This window comes from Trichosurus vulpecula, chromosome 7, assembly GCF_011100635.1.
Source record: "Trichosurus vulpecula isolate mTriVul1 chromosome 7, mTriVul1.pri, whole genome shotgun sequence".
Taxonomy (NCBI): Eukaryota; Metazoa; Chordata; class Mammalia; order Diprotodontia; family Phalangeridae; genus Trichosurus; species Trichosurus vulpecula.
The window spans coordinates 236,227,262-236,250,842 of record NC_050579.1 but is presented as its reverse complement, the minus strand read 5'-3'; the positions used below and the strand labels follow the sequence as shown (position 1 = coordinate 236,250,842).

General features: G+C 40.3%; 1 protein-coding gene across 1 annotated transcript in view; it reads right to left on the bottom strand.

The window, feature by feature from the left end:
• ADGRF1 (adhesion G protein-coupled receptor F1) overlaps positions 1-23,581 on the bottom strand; it is a 53,939-nt gene that overhangs the window by 6,762 nt on the left and 23,596 nt on the right. Inside the window, exons 6-12 of the mRNA XM_036769453.1 lie at positions 19,609-19,667; positions 12,223-12,374; positions 9,781-9,944; positions 7,400-7,588; positions 4,392-5,765; positions 2,767-2,808; positions 1,362-1,427 (exon numbers count right to left, since the gene is read on the bottom strand). Coding sequence (XP_036625348.1) covers positions 1,362-1,427; positions 2,767-2,808; positions 4,392-5,765; positions 7,400-7,588; positions 9,781-9,944; positions 12,223-12,374; positions 19,609-19,667 — 2,046 coding nt within the window. The remainder of the gene's footprint in view (positions 1-1,361; positions 1,428-2,766; positions 2,809-4,391; positions 5,766-7,399; positions 7,589-9,780; positions 9,945-12,222; positions 12,375-19,608; positions 19,668-23,581) is intronic.

Here is a 23,581-nt window from a genome sequence, read left to right as displayed (position 1 = left end):
CTCTGAGGTATGATTCAATTCAAATTACTCTGAACTGGACATTCCTTTTAACTGGACCTGTAACAAGAAGAAAGCAACTTTATCAAGGATGATCCGAGGGGATACTTAGAGAGCCCTTCTCCACAGTCCCTGCCTTGGAATAAAGGCATGCTGTAGTTGCATGTGTTCTTGCCCAAATACCCAAGAGGTAGCAATGAGAGGTTTCTCAAACACATCATGTCAGGAGAGGATAGAACCACATGACTGAGGCTTGTGTCTAGAAGAGGAAAGTTTCTGAATTCATCTGTGGAAGTGCAGGGACATAACTTCTCAGCATGAGAGATGGTAGCTGTGATGAGGGGAGCTGTACAGCAATGTAGTAGAAGTTCCTTTCTACATCTTAAGGAGTAGTATGTTTCAAATGGAAGAACATGGAGTCATGAAACGGGTTCAAATTCCAATGCTGCCACTTATTTACTACCTAAGTGACCCTATTCAAGTCATTTGATAGGCTTCAGTTTCCTGTAAAGTGAGGGGAGTGGACTAAGTTCCCTTCTCAAGGTAAATCCTTTGATTCTGTGAGAAATGCTTTTGAATTGAATTTCAGGTGAATGGGCATACTCCTTGACCTCCCTTGGGGCAGTATGATATAGACGAAAGAACACTGGATTTAGACTCAAAAGACATGAATTCAAATCCTGCATCTGCTATTTACTATTTTAGTGATCTTCAGCAAGTTTCTTAACCTCTCTGGGCCTCAGTTTCCTGATCTGATTATGGAGGAGTCTATATTCTATATGTAACAACAATTAAGTCTTAATTATATTATTATAATATAAGTAAATGCAACTAATATTTAATAATGGAGTGGCTAGGTGGCACAGTGGATAGAGTGCCAGGCCTGGAGTCAGGAAGATTCATCTTCCTGAGTTCAAATCTGGCCTCAGACACTTTTACTATCTAGCAAGTCACTTCACCCAGTTTGCCTCAGTTTCCTCATCTGTAAAATGAGCTGGAGAAGGAAACGGCAAACTGCTCCAGTATTTTTGCCAAAAAAACCACAAATGGGGTCACAAAGAGTTGGACACAACTGAACAAAAATATTTAATTATATCATCATAATTAAATATAATGAATAAATATAAATAGTATTTTATTAACTAATATAATAACGATAACTAATATTTATATAGTGCTTTAAGGTTCTCAAAGCACTTTAAATATGTTATCTCATTCAAGACATATATGTGAGTTATTATAATTACTAAACTTATGACTTTTCATGACTCCACACTAGATCTCCTTTTCAGAAGAAATTCCTGTGACTATATAAGAAGGGTCCATGACCCTTTCTGCAATTGTACATCATTATCGGGAGTTACCTTCATTGGCTGCATTGATGACGATGAGTTTATTGGAAACAGCTTCTTAAATAGAAGTTCACGAATCTAGAAGGGCAACAGAGGAAATCTGAGATAAAATACTCACACATGTTTGTTAGTACTTGGTAGGTGCTACTCCGCTTTCATGGTCTTTGAGCAGGAATTTAGGATTGCTAATCTAGAGACAAAAAGAATTATCTAGTCCAGCTTCCTCATTTTACAGATGAGGAAACTGAGGCACAGATAAGTTGTAATGTGCCCAAGGTCACATAGAGAGTAAATATCAGAGCTGGGATTAAGAAGCTGGTGGAGAATTTCTCTACATACAGGTGGTTTAGTCTTTATGGGCAGTCATTTTCTTATCTTTTTTAAATGTTTATAGATATCTTTTGTTTTTTATATTATTATCCACTTCCCAAAATAACCTTCTCCTTTCCCCTTCCTGAGAGCCATTTGTTAATATAAAGAATACAAAAGTGAGGGGAAGGGGAGGAAGCCATTCAGGAAACTAAGGAATCTAACACATTAGCCAAGTGTCACATTTTATGCAGAGTTATACACTCATAGCTCCCCACCTGTGCAAAGAAAAAAAGGAGGTGTAGTTTCAGTAAGGATAGAGTAACGAACTGGAAATCAGAAAGACCTGATTTCAAATCCTGCTGTAGTCATTTACTTACTGTTTGACCCTGAGCAAGTCACTTACTATTTCTGAGACTCAGTTTCCTCATCTTTAATATGAGGGGGTTAGACTGATAATGCCCTTTCTACTGTAAATCTTTGATTCTGTAATTCATCTCTCTTCTGAGGGGGTCAAACCTGGCCATCCTAATTAGTTTTGATTTTTTATGTCCATCCAATTTACATCGTTGTAATCATTTTGTATAATGTTTTCTTGACCTGGGCATTTTCAAAAATTGCATTAGAAATGGTCCTGTATGATATAGTGCATAGAGTACTGAACCTGGAGTCAGGAAGAGTCATCTCCCTCAATTGAAATCCAGCCTCAGACACTTACTAGCTGTGTGACCCTGGGAAACTCACCTCACCCTGTTTGTCTCAGTTTCTTCATCTGTAAAATAAACTGGAGAAGGAAATGGCAACTACTCCAGTGTCTTTGCCAAGAAAACCCCATATAAGGTCACAAAGACTTGGACATGACAGAAAACAACTGATTGACAACAACAAAAAGTGATACTGTAATCAGTGGTTACTCTTGGGTTCTTTTGTGTCTCAGCTGAGTCATCTATTGTCTCGTGTTAGAGCTGTTGTAGGTGGGAGGGACCTTGGACCTCATCTAGTCCAATTCCATCATTTCCCAGATGAGGAATTTGAGACCCAGGTCAGCAAGTGACTTTGGATGATAATGGAGAAGAGTGAGCCATGGGGGGAAAAGGGACATACATACCTTACTATCAAAAAGCATTCCAAAGCATAAGATGAAAAATCCCTAGGAAATAAAAAGCATATAAACCACAATTCATTTGTTTACCCTTTTCCAAACAGACTTCTAAAGACCTACAAGGTTTGATCTCCCTCTATTCTCTTGGGTCTGTTCTAAACTGCTTCCTTTGGCCAGATGTTAGATGTGGATAGAGAGGTGTTGGATCTCACATAGTACTCTCTATTCATTATATTTTTTACTATTAGTTTTCCTTCTTTTATGTACCTATTAGTATTAGTTTTATAATTAGTATAATTATAATAAGTATAATTTTTTGTGTACGTGTCATCTTTCAGTGCCGGATTATAAGCTTCCCAACCTATCTTGTTTATCTTTGTATTATCTTTATATCTCTCCTAGACCCTGGCACAGTGCTGTGAACATAGGATAGGGACTGAATGGGGTTGACTGGGACTGATTTCATTGATAGAATACCAGGATGAAGGAGTTCTTTCAATCAATGCAGGTTGTCACCTACTCTGTAATTTATAGTCACATAACTTTGAATCCCAACGCTATCAGCCCAGGAAGCAATGCATGTGGAAATCCTACCTGGCAACCACTTCTCCATGTTCTGCAAGCCTGTACCTTACTTCTACACCTCAACACACCCTGCCCTCTTTGGGCACCACCCAAATTTATACTGATATATTAGAGAAGGGAGGAAGACAGGGAGGAACTGGTTGCTGCTCTTAATTATGGTCCGGCTTGGGCCTGCCAAAGATGGAATAGTGGGCACTTCAGAAATTTTGAATTATTGAATTGATTGCTAGAGCCCTCAGTATTGCACTGACCTAAACTAGGATCCATCCGTGCTGGACCCATGGGAATCCATCTAGCTGACTGCCTAAGAACCTTACCTCACACCCCAGGAGTCCCAAAGTTCTTCCTACCCCTAAATTCTCTAATTCATCCTTGATTTCCTTTCTGATGTTTTGTTTTCATGGCAAAGGTTTTATGAAGGGGATCTCTTCACTTTACCCCTCAATTATCAGTGCCTTAGTTTTCTCTTCAGTGCTGTGTTTCACAGTTTAAGTGAGACACAATAAGTTTGGAGAGTGCATAGAGAGGAAAGTAATAGTTATGTTAAAATCCAATTCAATGGATACTTATTCATTGCCTTTAAATAGAATCTGTATATAATAGTTTTTCTTTAAAAAATTGTGTACATTTTTCTTAGCAAGTTCAAAGCTCAGGAAAAAGATGGTATAAGAAGAACACAAAAAAATCTATTTCAACAAAGAAAAAAAAACACCCAAATCAAAGGAAGTGCCCTTAATCATTAGGAGGCAGGATTTAGGCCAGATATATAGAAGAACCTCCTGAAAATATTGGGGTTCTTGAAATGGATTACTGAAGAAGGTGATGACATTTCCTATCTGGGAGTGGGGGCAAGAGGTAATCTTTAATGTTTTTGCCATCAATTTCTCCTTTTAAAAAAATCACTTCTCTGGGTAATTTGAGGTACAGGAGCACGGACTGGGTGGCCAGCATGGAGCCAACCTCCATGTCTTTATACCTTGTGGCCCCTGTTAAGCCATGATTATAATAAGATTCTTATATCTGAAATATACTGTTATTATTCTCACCTGAAATGCATTGAGCAGGGCAAATATTATATGCCAAGCCAGAGACTGGCTGTCAACTATTGTTCCCAAGCCAAATCCCCAAGTGAGCCCCAGCAAGGGTGTTAGAATGACTATCGACTTTCCAATGCGGATGGCGGTAACCTTGTCATCTCGGCTCAGCCTCTCCCCAATGGTAGGCCTCCGCAGTTTAAGTAAGACCACCAGTACAACCATCAGATTCACAACCACGATGGTCAGGGCTGGAACAACAAAGGCTAAAAGTGGCTTGGCATTCTCTGACCAGTTGAGCCAGCATACATCTCTCCTTCGGTAGCTATTGCTTGGTTGCGTGGCAGCGATGGTGATGATGGTTATGAGGAGAGGACAACCATAACCAAGGGAGAAGCCAATGGCTTTCATGGTGGGCATAGTCATGTGATGGAAAATCAGAACCATTCTATAGACCATCATGATGCCTAATGTCAACATCCAAAAGAATAAGGCAAGATAGAAAAAGTGAGTGAAAAAAACAGCAGCTACACAAACTCCTGAGGCATTTTTCTGGGCATCAGAAGTAGCTGCAATGATAAACCAAATGTCAGCTATCAAAAGGGACAGGGCCACATTCACCATGCAAATGTGGCGGGTGTGGGAGGTTTGGTTTTTCTTCACCTGCTTCCAGAACATAGCCTCGATCACCAGGCATAGGATCAAGCTTACAATGGAGACACTGAGTCCCACATAAGTGATCCATTTCACCACAGGGATGATGGTAGGAGGGACGTAGGGTGACATCAGCATGGAGAAGGAGGTCAGGTGGGTACATCTACACATCACATTGTCATGAGTTTCTTTCAACAGTTGGCAGCCGGCCTCATTCCATTCCAAGTGTCTGAAATCCCAAAACACACAGTATGGCTTGCTCAGGTTGGAGTCTATCTTGGAAAAATTCAGGAAAACTTCATCTAATGTATAGTTTGGAATGATGGCTGATATCACTGGCCCATTAACTACAGCACTGCTCTTTGAGGTGCTGGGTAGTATGCTTCCCAGAGTTAGAGAGGCCATACTGATGATAGTCTGGGGAAGGGATTTCTGGAATTGGTCTTTGCCTATTGACAATGTCCCTCTGATAGGCTTAGAACTGTTTTCCTGTAAGAATTCTATCTGATAGTTGTAACCCTCCTGTTTCTGGCTTGCTGTTGCTAGAATCCCATTCCAATTAATGAATTTTCCTGAAAACGTCAGAGGCATGATTTTAGAAGGAACCAGAATGCTAATGTCTTCCAGTGTCTCTAGCAGTTGTGAGCTGGCGTTCCGTTCTTCCTGCAGCAAAACCATCCAGTTGCTTATGGCTGTAGAATTAAGGAGGTGGTCGGCTACAGTTAAGAAATTCTGAAATACAGAGTGGGAACTTAATTAGTATTTTAAAGGAACAAGGAGAACCATTGCAAGTACATGAAAAATGAACAAAGACTTGCCAAAGCTATGAGTAGGAATTTTTGTGCCCCAAGCAAGTACCACTAACCATGCCTGTGGCAAGCTGCACAGAGAATTTCCCTACCTGACCCCAATTTGGGGAAACTGTTCTGTTCAGAGAGAGGAAGTCAGGGTAGGAGAGGAACTCACTCCAGACATGCTATCTAGTACCTTCCTATTTTGACTAATCATTCTTTCCTGGGTGCTAAACTTATTTCTATGGTGTTTAAGGATTGTAAAGTGCTGTTATAATCCTTTATATTTTGGGCCCTGGGGGGAAACCACAATTGCCCTGCCTTAGTTTTGTCTCTGAGAATGATGCTCAGTGAGAGGAAAGGCATGGCTAAGGGAGAAGTCAGTGGCCATCGTGATGGGCATAGTCATGTGATAGAAAACCAGAACTATTACATAGGCCACAAAATTCACAACATAAAATCTACCAACTCAAATTAGCTTCCTTGAGGTGTACAACAAGAACTTTGGGTTGAGTGGCTGACATCAGCAGAATCAAGGGATTGTCTCCAGGGCCAATGACTCTAGGTCTTTTATGAGGACACTGGAGATTCAGCAGATGCAAAGGAGGGGACATGGCTACAGAGAGAGCCACCCATGTGCACTTATCACTTTGAGGGTGCAGTGGTGACCATCATATTACTCAGACCATAGTCGAATGATTAAGGTGGGTCTTGAAATCCTTTTCCCATATTGCACTCATCTTACTAATAAATTCATGATCTTTTTATTAATGTTTCAGTTTGTGTTTATTCATGTTTCCATGTTTACTGCAGTTAAGACAGCAAAATTCCATGCTAACTCGGAATGCATACTGTGCACATTTTGGATTTTCCTGGGGCTGAAGGGATTGGGTTGAAGCATCCAATTTCCACAAACTCTGTCTTCTCTCTTTTAATCCCCATATGCTTCTCTCTCTTGCAGACATCTCTGCTTATAACCACTGCCTCTGTATTGCCCCATTCTTTCAAGCCTATTAGACTGCTCATCTGGCTGTTTCTTTGATTCCAGTGTTCTGAGGACACACTCCTTTCATAGTCTCTTTGACTTCATTCCAGGAAGTGAACTTAAGTTTTACAAAATTAGAGTTTAGGTAATTTTTTTTGGCAGGCACAAATTTTTGTTTCTCTATTATCCTTCTGTCTTTGATAATTCAACTGTATCAGGACAATGAGGCTCAGAGAGATCAAATAATTTATCCGAAATCACAAAGATAGTAAATCTCAGAGGCAGGATTTGAACCCAGGTCTTCCTGACTTCCAGCATTCTGCCCACCCACCCAGGCTTGCTTTGAACATGGAATGGTGACTCCATCTCTTGTTGTCATGCATCATATAGACAGCTAACTTAAAGCTAGTTCTAACTCATTTCTAAGCCCCAGAATTTAGATCCTGAATTCTTTCCCTATGTTGAAGAAAGTGGCTAGCCTTTCTGTGATTCCTTTAGGTGGTTGTTACAGCTTGGTTGAATAGATCTCAACTGTACCCACTTAAATGAACATTTGGGGTAAACGTTGCCAAGCACCCAGGACCAGATACCTTTGTTGTTGGGGCTGAGAGTTGGACATGGCTGGAGAATGACAGAGATGAAACCTGTCTCAGAATTGAGACCACAGATCCTAAGCTCCCAGCCGTGGTGGATGGACTTTTTTGAATGATGGTGGAAAGTTCTTGCATTATGGTAGACACAGCTGCTTCAGTGATGTTGCCTTCAATTGCACTGAGATTCTAGTAAAGGATAGTCAAAGTTTTAGAAAATGAGGCAATGCTTACTTGACATCTAAGGTCCATGAGATTTGTTGACTGCCATCAACAAACTAAATTGAATTCCTTTAAACAAGCATTTACTAAGCACCTAATAAGAACAAGGCACAGGGGGATGGAAACACACACACGCACACACTCACTTAAGAAATAGTCTCTTCCCTCAAGGGCTTACATTGTACCATTTTCATTGCAAAGAAAGTGTTTTACATGCTTTCAAGCACCACACAAATATGATTTCATTTTTATTATCACCCTACTTTTAAATTTTCTTGTTGAGAACTACATAATCTAATTCAATTCAACTTAGTTCAATACCACAATTTGTCAAGTACTTATTTGCCCTCTACTATGAGCAGAAGATTGAAATAGATGGTGGGAGTAGAGATGAAATTTAGATAATGTATAGTCTCTGCCCTCATGAAGCTCATAGAGGAACATATAAGAAAATGGAAACATGCAAAACAAATTGTTATGTGGGCCTGTTTGTGTCTCCGATCCTCTGTGTTAGGCCTGGGCCAGGTTTTATTTGCTTCATTGGTTTCTCCATTTTGCTTCCTACGCAAGGCCTGTTTCTATGGCCACTGAGCCATGCTCTCATGGTTAGCTGGTATGAGCAGGTGCTCCCTTCCAGTCAACTAGAAACATCCAAAGGAACCCAGTTCCTGTACTCACTGGTTTCCTCTTCCCTTTAGGTAACAGTGCCATTATTCTCCATTGATCATTAAACACTGAACTGTGTCAAGATCATTTCTTACCCCTGCCCTTCACCCTCTCTAGTCTAACATAGTGTACACCCTTATCTGAGTGCACCTGTAGGCCTCACAAAGGAATGGCTTCAGTGAATTTATGAAAGAAACCTTCCAAAGATAAGAGTCTGCCTCGTTATCAAGGTCTCTGAACCCCTAGTGCCTCAAATGTTGGGTTTCTCTGTCCCTTTAATTCTTTTTTTTAGTTACTTTTTTTTAAGAAGCCAACATTTTTTTTCTTTCTTACTTCCCTCCTTGCCCAGTGGGGATGGGGGTGAGGGCCAAAAAAATGAAGGAGAAGAAAAAGAAAACCTTTGTTACCCCTTTAATTCTTTCTTGGTCTCCTGGTTCTTCACCATCTTCTCAACCTAGTTACTTATTCATTCGAGCCATTTATTAAGCACTTATTTTGTACAAAACCTTCTGCTGGGCATGGAGAGAGACACAAGCATAATAAAGACAGTCATCTGAAGCTCTCTGTCCTTGGCTATGGTAACACCAATGAAGAAGGGGAAGGGAAGAAGTGCCTACTATGTGCCATCTACTGGGCTAAGCCTATATACAGTTGGTATACCCTTTATACAGTTGGTAAAACTGAGCCAGACAGTAGTGAAGTGACTTGCTTAGGGTCACACAGCTAGTAAGTTTCTGAGGCTGGATTTACAGTCAGACCTTTCTGACCCCAGGTTTAATGCTTTTTCTACTGTACCACATAGCTAATATATGAGCCTTGTATGCCACAACCAGGCCTCATCCTGACCTTTAGTTGGTATGTGATTCTGGATTTTCGATTATCTGCTAGGCTGGCAATCTCTTGCTTTGCCTAGCTCAGACTCCCTCCCCTCCAGAACTCTATGTCCCAACTTCCAGCCTTGGCTCTGAGGCTGCTCTGAGGCTGGTCTAGGCATTGATAAGAGGAAGGGAAAGGAAAGGGATAAGTGTTCACATGGACCTACTGTGTGTCAGTCATTATGCTAAGTGTTTTCTTACAAATATTGCCTCTTTTGATCCTCAGAGCACAACCCTGCATGCTGTTATTACACTCGTTTCATAGTTGAGGAAACTGAGACAAACAGAGATTAACTGTGCCTGGGGTCATATAATGTCTTAGGCTGAATTTGAACTCAAGTCTTCCTGATCCCAGTCCCCCTGCTCTCTCCACTGCATCACCAGCTGCCTCAATAAGTTGTTGCTCTATGCTAAGTTCCTTGAGGGTCAGGACCATTTTCACATTTGACATTGTATCCACGGTGCCTGGAACCTAGTAGGCAGTTTTTAAGCACTCATTGAATTAACCGAATTACTTTGACTCCCACTGAGGACAACTGGAGTTGTCACATTCACTGAGGGCTGGTCACTGGTGAAACCCAAACCCAGGATAAGCCCCATCATGTGGAAATACTTGACCTTCCTCAGTTCCTCCAGCTGAGAGGGCACACACGTTTCCTTGACCAGTTGCCATGATGAAGAGTGACATCTGGCAGTGATGTTTCCCACGTAGCCGGCGCTGCAGGGCAGGGTGTACTGGTCGTTCTCAGAACCAAATCCAAAGATGACGCTGTCACAGTCAGCTGGGCAAAAACGGAAACAAATGGGTGGGGAGGGTGAGAGGAGAGCTAGAGCGAAAACGTCTGGTCCCCAAACACATGTAAGTCTCCTAAGAGCTGGCTCATGCTTTCAAAGCCATATAGCTACAGCTAACCTGGAGGTAAGTCTAGGTGGCACAGTGGATAGAGTGCTGGTCTTGAGTCAGGAAGTCTCATCTTCCAGAGTTCAAATCTGGCCTCAGACACTCCCTAGCTATGTGACCCTGAGCAAGTCATTTAACCCTGTTTGCCTCAGTTTCCTCATCTGTAAAATGAGCTGGAGAAGGAAATAGCAAACCATTCCAGTATCTTTGCCAAGAAAATCCCAAATGGAGTCATAGAGAATCAGAAATGACTAATCAGAAATAATAACAACAGATCTTGGACCTTTCTTTCCTCCAGGTTGTTTCTCCATTTGGTGTGATCATAGAATGTTCAAAGTTAGAAGGGACCCTCACAGACTGTCTATCCAAATCACGTCTATCTAGGAATCTTCTCCACAATGTCCGAGACAGGTGGTTATCTAGCTTTCATTTGAAGATTTTTACCAGGGATGAACCCAGTGGGTTCAAAGTAGAATGAGGCAGCTCGTTCTACTTTTGGCTGGCTCTAACTGTTAGGACAGTTAGGTGATGCAGTAGCTGTGTGTCCCTGGGCAAGTCATTTAACTATGTTTGCCTCAGTTTCCTCACCTGTAAAATAAGCTAGAGAAGGAAATGGCAAACCACTCTAGTATCTTGGCCAAGAAAATCCCAAATGGGGTTACAAAGAGTCAGATGTGACTAAAACAACTGAACAGCAACCATGACAACCTGGAGGAAAGAAAGGTCCAAGATCTGTTGTTATCATCTCCTTAGTTCTGAATACATATTTAAATTTGTCTAAGATAATATCAGAGATTGTGGGGTTCTAGGTCACACTATTCGCTCACTAGTTAAACCATGTGGTTGTTGTTCAGTTGTTTTCAGTTGTGTCTAACTCTTTGTGACCTCATATGGGATTTTCTTGGCAAAGACCCTGGAGTGATTTGCCATTTCCTTCTCTGGCTCATTTTACAGATGAGGAAACTGAGGCAAACATAGTTAAGTGACTTGCCAAGGGTCACACAGCTAGGAAGTGTCTGAGGCCAGATCTGAACTCAGATCTTCCTCACTCCAGGCCCAGCGCTCTATCTACTGTACCACTGAGCTGCCCAAAGATTTAGAGGTAGAACAGATCCCCAAGGTCAAGTATTCCAAGCCCCTTATTTTACAGATGAGAAATCTGAGATTGGTAAGTAAAATTAAGTGACATGCCTAACATCATATAAATAGTGAGTGGGAGAGCTGGGATTTGAACTCTAGACCCAGCTCTCTTTGCACTGTACCACACCACTTCCCCAGATCTCATGCAAATCCAGCTACCTATGTTCTTTAGTGGAGACAGAAGGTGAGGCAAATCTGAGTTGGAGAGATCTAAGTTCAAGTGACAAAGACTGAGAAAAAGCATCCTGGGGAAAAGAGTGAGTCATTTTGGTTCAGATTTAGTTCAGTCAATTCCTAGGAAAGAAGGAAGGTTAAGTATTCTCAACATGGTTTCCTGAGGGGGCCACATCCCAGTTACTATTATGCAATCATTCCAACAATAGCTTCCAGTGACACCGAGGTTCTTTTGCATGAGAGACAAAAGACCACATCAGTAAGCAGCAAACATCCGAATGAGTCAGTGGAGCCTAGAAAGTGTCAGTCATCCTAGTCCAATCAAGACCATCACCTGGCCCAAGGAACTCATTGCATGCATGACATGGGCCAGTGGTGTTGGACTCAAATAGAAAGGGGGGAGGGGAGACTGATCCATACATAAGGATACCTGGGGGCCACATGTTGACTTAGTTTTAAAATGTGATATTATCTATATTTTATTGTATTTTTATTTGTTTTGATAAATATTTCCTAATTACATTTTAATCTGGTTCCCTGCTATACTGGGGAATGTTGAATCTTGGATTAGACATTTCTGTAGTAGACTTTTAATAAGTATTTGTTGAATGAATGAATGAGAAATACTATGTAAGTTTTTATCTTCCCATGTTTCTACGAGTAACATACGTTTTATGTAAAAAGTATGATATGTGTCCTTGGGCAAGTCATTTAACTTCTGTCCATTTCCTTATCCATAAAAGGAGTGAGTATGACTATATAGCCTTTAAGGTCCCTTCCAGCTCTTTGATTCCCATGAAAAAGAAAAGCAAACCACTGCACAGAAGACTAAGAAATAGTATTACCTTTTCCAAACACTTGGAAGGAGCTTTCTTCTATTAGATAGTACTTTTTAAGGTTTGATTTCACCTTTCCAGAGACCTCCGTGACAGCAGCCAAAAGCTCAGATGTGTTGCTGGAACCAATGATTTCATATCCAACAATGATGCCTCCTTCCCTAGAAGAATCATATGGAAAGAACAACCAATGTGAAACAGAAAATGGAGTAGCATTAAACCAAGATGGAACCTGTATAGGGCTATTGGGAATTTGTCCCAAGTGCTTCTATTTAGGGGAATGTAGTTCCTCTCAACAGAGGAGATGCTTCCTTCCCTGTAGCAGAGTGTTGGCCACCCAGTCAACTACCTCATTTTGCCACCGCTTGAGCTGCTACTTTCCAAGGTCATATGGCCATCATGGTCCTCTCCTGGGTCCAGAGTACCCACTAGGAGAAAAATGTCTCTGGAGGCCTCACCATGTGAACAAGCTACTGGGATCAGCAGGTGAGATTGGCTTCAGAGACAGCACATGCTGGCTGCTTCAGAAAAGTCCTTCTCACCTCTATGTCCATAATAAATTCAACTCTAGCCACCCCCAATTTCTATTTGGCCCTGCCCTTCCTTTCCATTCTGTCCTCTGGAACCCTCCTCAATGACTAACAAAGTCCCTTTCATCTTTGCATCTTCTGGCACTGTATAAAATCTATTGTCCTCTTGAAGATACCAAATCCTGTGATCCCAAGATTCATCTCTAGGGACCTTCTCCATGACTGGCTGCTGCTTCTCTCACATGCCCTGATACTCAGAGTTGGGAGAAGCCGCTGATATATCCCTTGCTCCCTAGAGCTACTTTCAGACCTTCCCCCTTCTGTCATCATTGACAAGTCTTTTTCTTCCTCAAAAGGTCACTCTGTCTTATCCAGATCCTTACTGCTGCTATCTTTAGTCTTGCAGCTCACAGTCAATAAGTTCAGTAACTGACTCAAAATCTTCTCCAGTGATGTAAAGCTCAAATAGAAAAAGGAGCCACTAATTCATACACAGCTGCTAAGTGAGAGTGGATAGAGTGCCAGACCTGGAGTCAGGAAGACTCATCTTCTGAATTCAAATTTGGCCTCAGATACTTTCTAGATGTGTGACCCTGGACAAGTAACTTAACCCTGTTTGCTTCAGTTTCCTTATCTGTAAAATGAGCTGGAGAAGGAAATGGCAAACCACATCTTTGCCAAAAAAAAAAAACCAACCCAAATGGAGTCACAAAGAGTCAGACACAACTGAACAACAAGAAATCCATACATAAGGACCTCTGCAGGCAACATATTTTTTTAAATTTAATTTAATTTATTTAATATATTTAGTTTTCAGCAGTGATTTTCACAAGAGTTTGAATTGCAAGTTTTCTCCCCATTTCTACCCTCCCGCCCAGTCCAAGATGGCATATATTCTGGTTGCCCCGTTCCCCGGTCAGTGCTCCCTTCTGTCACCCCACTCCCCTCCCATCCTCTTTTCCCTTCCTTTCTTGTAGAACAAGATAAATTTCTATGCCCCATTGCCTGTGTATCTTATTTCCTAGTTGCACGCAAAAACTTTTCTTTTTTTTGTTTTTGAACATTGTTTGTAAAACTTTGAATTCCAAATTCTCCCCCCTCTTCCCTCCCCACCCACCCTTCCTAAGAAGGCAAGCAATTCAACATAGGCCATATGCGTATCATTATGTAAATCCTTTCCACAATACTCATGTTGTGAAAGACTAACTATATTTTGTTCCTTCCTAACCTATCCCCCTTTATTGAATTTTCTCCCTTGACCCTGTCCCTTTTCGAAAGTGTTGGTTTTTGATTACCTCCTCCCCCATCTGCCCTCTCTTCTATCATCCCCCCTTTTTTATCTTCTTCCTCCTTCTTTCCTGTGGGGTAAGATACCCAATTGAGTGTGTATGTTATTCCCTCCTCAGGTCAAATCCGATGAGAGCAAGATTCACTCATTCCCCCTCACCTGCCCCCTCTTCCCTTCCTACAGAGCTGCTTTTTCTTGCCACTTTTATGCGAGATAATTTACCCCATTCTCTCTCTCCCTTTCTCCCTCTCTCAATATATTCCTCTCTCATCCCTTAATTTGATTTTTTTAGATATCATCCCTTCATATTCAACTCACCCTGTGCCCTCTGTCTACTGTCTACATATCTATATCTATATCTATATATACATACACACACACAAACATATATACATACATATACACACGTATATAAATACACATACACACACATATATATATACATATGCATATTCCCTTCAACTACCCTAATACTGAGATCTCATGAATAATACACATCATCTTTCCAAGTAAGAATGTAAACAAAACAGTTCAACTTTAGTAAGTCCCTTGTGACTTCTCTTTCTTGTTTACCTTTTCATGCTTCTCTTGATTCTTGTGTTTGAAAGTCAAATTTTCTATTTAGCTCTGGTCTTTTCACTGAGAAAGCTTGAAAGTCCTCTATTTTATTGAAAATCCATATTTTGCCTTGCAGCATGATACTCAGTTTTGCTGGGTAGGTGATTCTTGGTTTTAATCCTAGCTCCATTGACCTCCGGAATATTGTTTTCCAAACCCTTTGATCCCTTAATATAGAAGCTGCCAGATCTTGGATTATTCTGATTATGTTTCCACAGTACTCAAATTGTTTCTTTCTGGCTGCTTGCAGTATTTTCTCCTTGATCTGAGAGCTCTGGAATTTGGCAACATTATTCTTAGGAATTTTCTTTTTGGAATCTTTTTAAGGAGGCGATCTGTGGATTCTTTCAATTTCTATCTTACCCTCTGGCTCTAGAATATCAGGGCAGTTCTTAATAATTTCTTGAAAGATGGTATCTAGGCTCTTTTTTTATCATGGCTTTCAGGTAGTCCAATAATTTTTAAATTATCTCTCCTGGATCTATTCTCCAGGTCAGTGGTTTTTCCAATGAGATATTTCACATTGTCTTACACTTTTTCATTCCTTTGGTTCTGTTTGATAATCTCTTGATTTCTCATCAAGTCACTAGCTTCCACTTGCTCCAATCTAATTTTTAAGGTAGTATTTTCTTCAGTGGTCTTTTGGACCTCCTTTTCTATTTGGCTAATTCTGCCTTTCAAGGCATTCTTCTCCTCATTGGCTTTTTGGAGCTCTTTTGCCATTTGAGTTAGTCTATTTTTAAGGTGTTGCTTTCTTCAGTATTTTTTTGGGTCTCCTTTAGCAAGTCATTGACTTGTTTTTCATGATTTTCTTGCATCCTTCTCATTTCTCTTCCCAATTTTTCCTCTACTTCTCTAACTTGCTTTTCCAAATCCTTTTTGAGCTCTTCCATGGCCTGAGACCAGTTCATGTTTTTTCTTGGAGGCTTTTGATGTAGGCTCTTTGACTTTGTTGTCTTCTTTAGGCTGTATGTTTTGGTCTTCTTTGTCACCAAAGAAAGATTCCAAAGTCTGAGACTGAATCTGAGTCCATTTTCGCTGCCTGGCCATGTTCCCAGCCAACTTACTCGACCCTTGAGTTTTTTATCGGGGTATGACTGCTTGTAAAGTAAAGAGTACTTTGTTCCAAGCTTGAGGGGATGCACTGTTGTTTTCAGAGCTATTTCTATACAGCAAGCTCTGCCACACCAGCACTCCTCCTTCCCCAAGAACTGCCAACCTGGAATGGACTCAGATCTTAAGCAGGCTCTGCACTCCTGCTCTGATCTTCCACTTAATTCCTCCCACCAGGTGGGCCTGGGGCCGGAAGCAATTGCAGTTGTAGTTCTGCAGCTGCACCCCCCTCCCGCTGCCTCCAGGGCGGTGGCCGAACTGTGAACTCTTTCCACTCTGTCCCCCGCAGCTTTTCCCACTAACCTTCTCTGTTGTCTTTGGTATTTGTGGGTTGAGAAGTCTGGTAACTGCCACAGCTCACTGATTCAGGGTGCTAGGGCCTGTTCTGCCTGGCTCCTGGTCTGGTTGGTCCTGCCACTGCCCACACTGGGCTCTGCTCCCCTCTGCTGCCAGCTCTGTGCACGATAGATCTCACCAGGAGACCATCTAGGTTGTCCTGTGTGGAGCCCTGCTTCCCTCTGCTATTTTGTGGGTTCTGCAGTTCTAGAATTTGTTCAGAGCCATTTTTTATAGGTTTTTGGAGGGACCTGGCAGGGAGTTCATGCAAGTCCCTGCTTTCCAGCTGCCATCTTGGCTCCGCCCCCTGCAGGCAACATGTTGACTTTTAATTGTATTTTTATTTATTTTGTTAAATATTTCCTAATCAAATTTTAATCTGGTTATGCTACCTATGGACCCTGTGTTTGACACCTGTCTCCACACCAGTCTCTGCCTTCTTTGAATACACTTCTTTCTCAGGTTTTTACCTTTCCAACTCCTCTCTGTCTTCAGTCTACTTCAAAAGGACATTTCATAAGACCTTTCCCTGACCCCACTGAATTTGCCCCAGGTGCCAGGATTCCTAGTTAATGAGCTGTCAATTGCCATAGTCTCTAGGATTGCCCAGCTAAGACAAATAACCTCATCTCAGTCGTACTTCCTACTCAATATCTACCTACACTATCTCAGTATCTATACTGCCCTGAGGAAGGAACTCTGTAATCAAAGAAATCTTTCTTCTGGATTAATATGTCTTTGAAGCAGCCTGGTAGAGTTGTTAAAATGTTGGACATCAGGGCATGTGGTTTATTGTCCCAGTTCTGCCATTAACATGCTGTGACATGGGGCAATGAATTTCAATTAATCTAAACAACTATTTGTTAAACACCTAATAAAAGCTTTGTTGCTGGTGTTGTTCAATTGTTTCAGCCATGTCTGACTTTTTGTGACCCCAAACACACTGTGATGGTTTGCCTTCCTTCTCCAGCTCATTTTACAGATGAGGAAACTGAGGCTAATAGGGTTAAATGATTCACCCAGGGTCACACAGCCAGTAAGTGTCTGAGGTGGCATTTGAACCTTCTAAATTCAGGCCCAGGGCTTTAAGTATTGTGCCACCTCACTGCCCATAAACATTGTAATAGGAGTTTTAAACAGAAAAGTACATCTGACACAGATTCTGCTTTTAAAAAACTTATAACTGAATAGCAAAAATCACTGAGCTCCTCTGGGCCTCAGTTTCTTCACTTGTACATGATGAGGTTCCTTTCTGGCTATAATATCCCAAGAGATTCCCACATTTGCCTGCTGATATCTTTAAGTTATTTGAGTAATTTTTCAAGGGTTACTCAGCTGTGCTTCAGTCCTAGGGGTATTTTAGCTCAAGGTACAGTTCAATCAATAAGCATTTATGAAGCACCTACTATATGCCAGGCACTGGAGAAACACAAACAAAACTGAAATGGTCCCTGATAACAAAGAGCTTCCATTCTATTGCAGAGAAAGAACATGTACACAGATGAGTCAACATATAACATATTCAAAATAGATGCAAAGTCACTTCCACAAGGAGGGTATTACCAAGTGGGTGGAGTGGGATGGAGGGCAAAATAGACTTCCTGTAAGAAGTAGCTCTTTAGTTGAGCTTTGAAGAAAGTCAGGAATTTCTATGAGGTAGATATGAAGAGGCAAGGAGTTGTAGGCATAGGGGGCAGCTGGTGCAAATGAATAGAAATAGGAAATGGCATACGGTTTGGTTGGAATATAGAGTCAAAGGGAGTCATGTATAAAAGGCCTCACCCTTTAGGCTGGAGTCGGATTGGAAAGAGCTTTAAATGTCAGAGTTTACAATCCCTTATGGTAAGGATGAAATGGAGATGGATTTATGAATATGTATGTGTGGCCAAAGACCAATGTCTATAGCAAGGCAGTGATGGGGTGCTTGCACTTGGACCCTAATTCTAACATCACATTTCCCCTTAGCCTCTGCTTAGGTGCCTGTGCCTGAACTCCAGTTCTAAAATCACATCTCTCCCTAGCTTCAAAGCATTGGCCCTAGCAGTCTCTCTTTCTAGCTAAAGGGCAGCATGCCCCAAAATTATCTCTGCTTCTAGCTCAGTAAGCAGCTATGCCCAATTATAGATTGATTCAGGATGTTGATAATTGACTACGCTGAGTCTAACATATATCCTAGACATAGTCAAATGTATACTCCCTTACATTAATCTTGTCTAACAAGAAACGTGATGGAATCCACCTGGATATTCCCAGTTAGCCGTGAACTTTTGGTGACTTAGTAACGTTTCACAGCAAAAACCACATCTCCTCCTGGCCACCCCCTTGGGCTATTTCCCAGTGAACTCTGGGTAAGATACCTGCTCAGTAGATACAAAAAGTGCATGTTCCTTTAAGAACTGACCACCCCTTAATCACGCCTAAACCACTCCCTAATCCCACCCCAAAACACCTAATTGACAGGTTTCATCCTCAAATCTTGTACTTAAACTTTCCTTGTAGTCCTGTGTGGTTGTAGGTTCCCTAAGAATTCTTGCCTGCTTTATTTACGTAAAGCATAATAAATCTTTGCCTCCTTGACTTAAAGAATACTTGGGTCCATGAATTCATTCCAGGCGGCCTTGCCTTGGGAACTTTGGTTTAGGATTTTTACATCCCTGGGTTCATTTCTCCCTCAACAGCAGGACAAAGAGCAAATTGATGAAATATCTTTCTATTATGAATGAGATAGCCCTATAGTTTAACCCCTTTCATTTTATAGATGAGGAAATCGAGGTATAGAAATGCAAAGTGGCTTACACAAGGTCACCCAGTTAGCAAATGGGTGATGTTTTAAATAGCATGAAGTGTAAATCCTCTAGGAGATTGTAAATATTTAAGCTTACAATAAATTACTTAAATGTTTACTTAATCATTTAATTAATTAAATATTTACTTATTAGATCGTTATTAATAAATATAAATTAAATATTAAATTAATTTAATTAATAAATTTATTAAATTAATTATTTACTTAATTAATAAATCACTTAAATATTTACTGTAGTTAGCACTCCAAGCCATAGGTAAGACATTAGCCTTGAATTCCAAGGGAAATGACAATATTGTACAAGATCTGTTGAAGCTTTAAATCTTTGATGTTGTGATCTTAAGAACCTCTATGCCTTCTCTTAGCTGTCCTTCACTTTCCCATTCTACAATAGATCATAATTGTTTGTGTATGTGTCTTTTCTTCTCTATGAGACTATGAGCTCACAATAGCAGAATCCAGGTCTTATACATCTTTGTATCCTTTTGAATATTTAGAACAGGGTTTTACAAACAGTAGGCACTTGATAAATGCATGATGGATAAATGAATGGATATATAGGTGAACTGTACAAATGAATAAAAAATATTTAAAAGAATGACCTCTTACCAAGTTCTGTAAAATAGTTGGGGAATACAATAGACATTTTGCAGCTCATTATGCAATCCAGGGGCCTACCCTTCCGGGGGTATTGTGTTACTTACCGAAACTGGGTGACACGAACGTAATCAAAACCCGGAACCCATTTGTAGGCTTCCTTAAGCTGGGAAAGAGAACAGAGGGCAACACTTTGATCTCATCCCTTTTGCCTGGGAAAGACATTTGAACAACCAGTGGAGACAGACAGGAAATTAACTAGATGAACAAGAAAAGCAGTGGGCAGGATCTCAAAATCAAACAAGCGAAACAAACAGTCGCCTCTGTGTGTGTGTGTGTGTGTGTGTACACACACACACACACACATATATATTTATATATATATGTACATATATATATTTGTATATATATGTACATATATATATTTATATATATATGTACATATATATATTTGTATATATATGTACATATATATTTGTATATATATGTACATATATATATATACACGCACAAACACATATGCATATATACATACACACACATATATTTCTATTTTAGGGTTGTAGAAGGAATGAGCCAATAACACTCTATGATGGGAGCTGAATTTAGTTTGGACGGTAGGTACTCCTACATACTCAGGCCAAACCCTTTTCCCCTGATATAAGGAGGCAGTGGTTTTCACTTTATGATTAAATTAAATTCTAGAAAAACACTTTAGCAGATCAATTGGCCAAACCTGACTGCCATTACTTAGGACCATATCTGAATCATCCTAAACTGAAGAAAATCCAACCCGTGATTTCTGAAGACTTCCATGAGCGATTTCATAATTTTTGTCAGTACTTAAGTTCAGAGTCCAGAATTCCACTCTAGAGAATGGTCTTCCATGCAAAATCACATTATCTCAAAGTTAAAAAATACCTGAGAGACCATCTAGGGCCCAGGGGTGGGGAACCTGCGGCCTCAAGTGTGGCCCTTTGACTGAATCCAAACTTGACAGGACAAATCCTCTTAATAAAAAGATTTATTCTGTAAAACTTGGACTCAGTCAAAAGGCTGCACCCAAGGACCTGGAGGCCACGTGTAGCCTCGAGTCCGAAGATTCCCACCTCTGATTCTGGGCCAATTCATACCCGAGAGAAAGATCCCTTGTGTAATATTCCTGACAAGCACGTGGTCATGCAGCCTCTGCCTGATGGGGAGCTCACCACTATGTCCCATTGCACTTTTACACAGTACAAATTGTTAGGATGCTTTCCCTCCTATTGAGAAGAAATCTGTCTATAGGCATATGTCACAGACTCTATTCTATTCATGAACTGGAATTCTTGCAAATTTACTCCCATTTCACTGTTCAACAGGTTGAGGCCCCTAGGTGACACAGTGGATAGAGTGCTGGTTCTGGAGTCAGGAAAATGTGAGTTCAAATCCTGCCTCAGGTACTTACCAGCTTTGTGATCTTTAGGTCACTGTTTGCCTCAGTTTCCTCAACTGTAAAATAAGCATCATAGTAGCATCTACATCCCAGGGTTGTTGTGAGGATTAAATGAGATATTTGTAAAGTATCTAGTACATAGTTGATGACATATAAATACTAGCTATTAGCAAGTTAACAAAAAGCTAATTTCTATAGATCAGTGGTTCTCAAAGTGCGTGTTTTGGTGCACAAATGAACCCCAAGTTTGGGGTAGATATGCCACAAATTGTATGGAATCTCATTTGCAATTGCATATATGGATCACCTACCTTTCTTGGGGTCTGCCTCAATTCCTCACAATATAAAAATCATACTGTGCCATGAGTAAAAAATTTGACACCACCATAAACATACCACAAAATATCAAGATATCTTTAGTGGCACTCAAATGTATTTATCACTGTATCTCCCATTGTGCCTAGCACATCACAAAATTTAGAACTGGATGCAATTTCAAGAATATTCTGTCCAATCCCCTCAATTTAAGTGAACTAAGGCACATAGAGAGAAGCTGAGCTGTTTGAGGTCACACAGCAAGCAGAGTCAGGGCCAGAACCCTGATCTGCTGACATCCGGTACAGTATTTGAGAGAGAAATAGTACATCATGTAGTTCTTCCAGTAAGTATTCAATAATACTTATTGAATGAATGAATAAATGAATGAATGAAAAATGCATGAAAGAAATGGACAAAAATCAACTAATTTCAAAATACAAATACCTGGGTGGTAAAAATGGAACAATAAAGAAATAGAGTACTTATTGTGTGCGAGGCTAAGAAAATATCAGGGATGGACACTAGACTTTATTTTTAAAAAAAACCATTGTAACACATTTAAAAGCCATCATGTAGATATGCTTTCTTTAGAAATAGATACATAAATTAAATGACTATGTTTACTCTCCAAAAGAGATCACAGAGAGAATGAAAGCATGGCAGTTGGCCAAAAAAGCTTTTACTGAGCTTATAACCTACTCAAGAGAGTAAGGAACAGACAGTAAGAAGAGGACAAATTTTTCTTCCTCTCGTGGCATATTTACTTCCATATTAGGGACATTTGAAGCCTTTGTTTACTTTCCTCTTTCAGTAATAAAGCTTATAAAAACAATAATTAATGAAAACATAAAGCTTCATAAATAATTTCCTGGCATTATTATGTTATATGAAATTATAATCTTTCAGAGATAGGAGGAACCTTAGGGAATCATTTTATCTGGTTCTCTTATTTTACAGACAGGGAAACTGAGGTTCGGGAAGTTTAAACAATAGTTTTAAGATTTCGCAGAAGGAAAGATGAACTAGAACACTGGTCTGCTGACTCTTGAACCAGAGGTTGTTCTATTATCACATGCTGCTTCCCCTAATTCAATCCGGAATACAGAGGTTGACCTTCATTCAATTGCAGTTCTGGTATTTTAGCCTTTCCCAGACCCTATAAAGTATGTGTGTGTGTGTGTGTGTGTGTGTGTGTGTGTGTGTGTGTGTGTGTGTGTGAATATTCCCTCAAGATATATCTAAATCTTTCTGTGTCTTAATAAGTAGTCTCCACGATTTGCATGGTCAAATAAGTAATTACCCTCTGACCAATTTTGCTATGTCTCTCTCAATACTTGGCTGAGATGATTCATAGATACTTGACACTTTAAGTACATGGATTATACTTGAAATCTTTCCAATTTGTAGGACTTACTGGAACTTATACTCTACTGACTTATTAGAGAACTCAACGTCACCTCCATGCCATGGATGAAACATCGAAGCTTTCCTAGCCAGCCTATCAAGCTAAATGCATGTTTCTGCATTTTAATCTCTGTTTTCTGAACTATATTTCCTAACCATTAATTTTTAACATTTAAGTACCAAGACCCTAAAATATTACAGGACTTGGAGAGGGGGCAATTATAATTTAAATTAGTTTATCCCTGTGCACCTTCAACCTACAAATAGTTACAGATTTCTCTTCTCTCAAATAATTTTTGGTCCAAAATTCTAAAGGTTCAAAACTCCCATAAGAAGGAATGGCTCAACTGAGGCCCCAGGAATAAAATCACATTGGTTCAAGAATGTTGTATTTATCGGCCGAGCAAATTATCTCTAGATCATAGGTTTTTAAAGGGTATAAGGATAGATTTCAGGAGGTCTATCATCTTTGTTTTCACTAACCTCTACTAGAAATTTAGCATTTTCCCAAATTATTTAAAAATATTATCTTGAGTATTGACTCATAAACTTCACCAGATTGCCAAAGGAATCTGTAATACTATGATAAGTCTAGGATTCCCCCATTCCTTATAATAAGCATTAGTTTTCCCTAAAAAGCAACAGCTTGGTGGCACAGTGAATAGAGTGCTGGGCCTGGAGTCAGGAAGACCTGAGTTCAAATGTGGTCTTGGACACTTCCTAGCTGTGTGACCCTGAGCAAGTCACTTAACCCTGTTTGCCTTAGTTCCTCATATGTAAAATGAGCTGGAGAAGAAAATGGCAAACCACTCCAGTATCTTTGCCGAGAAAATCTCAAATGGGGTCACAAACAGTTAGATACAACTGAAACAACTTTAAAAAAGCAGCAAAGTTGTCCCTGTTCTTCGATTGGTCCTTGCTTT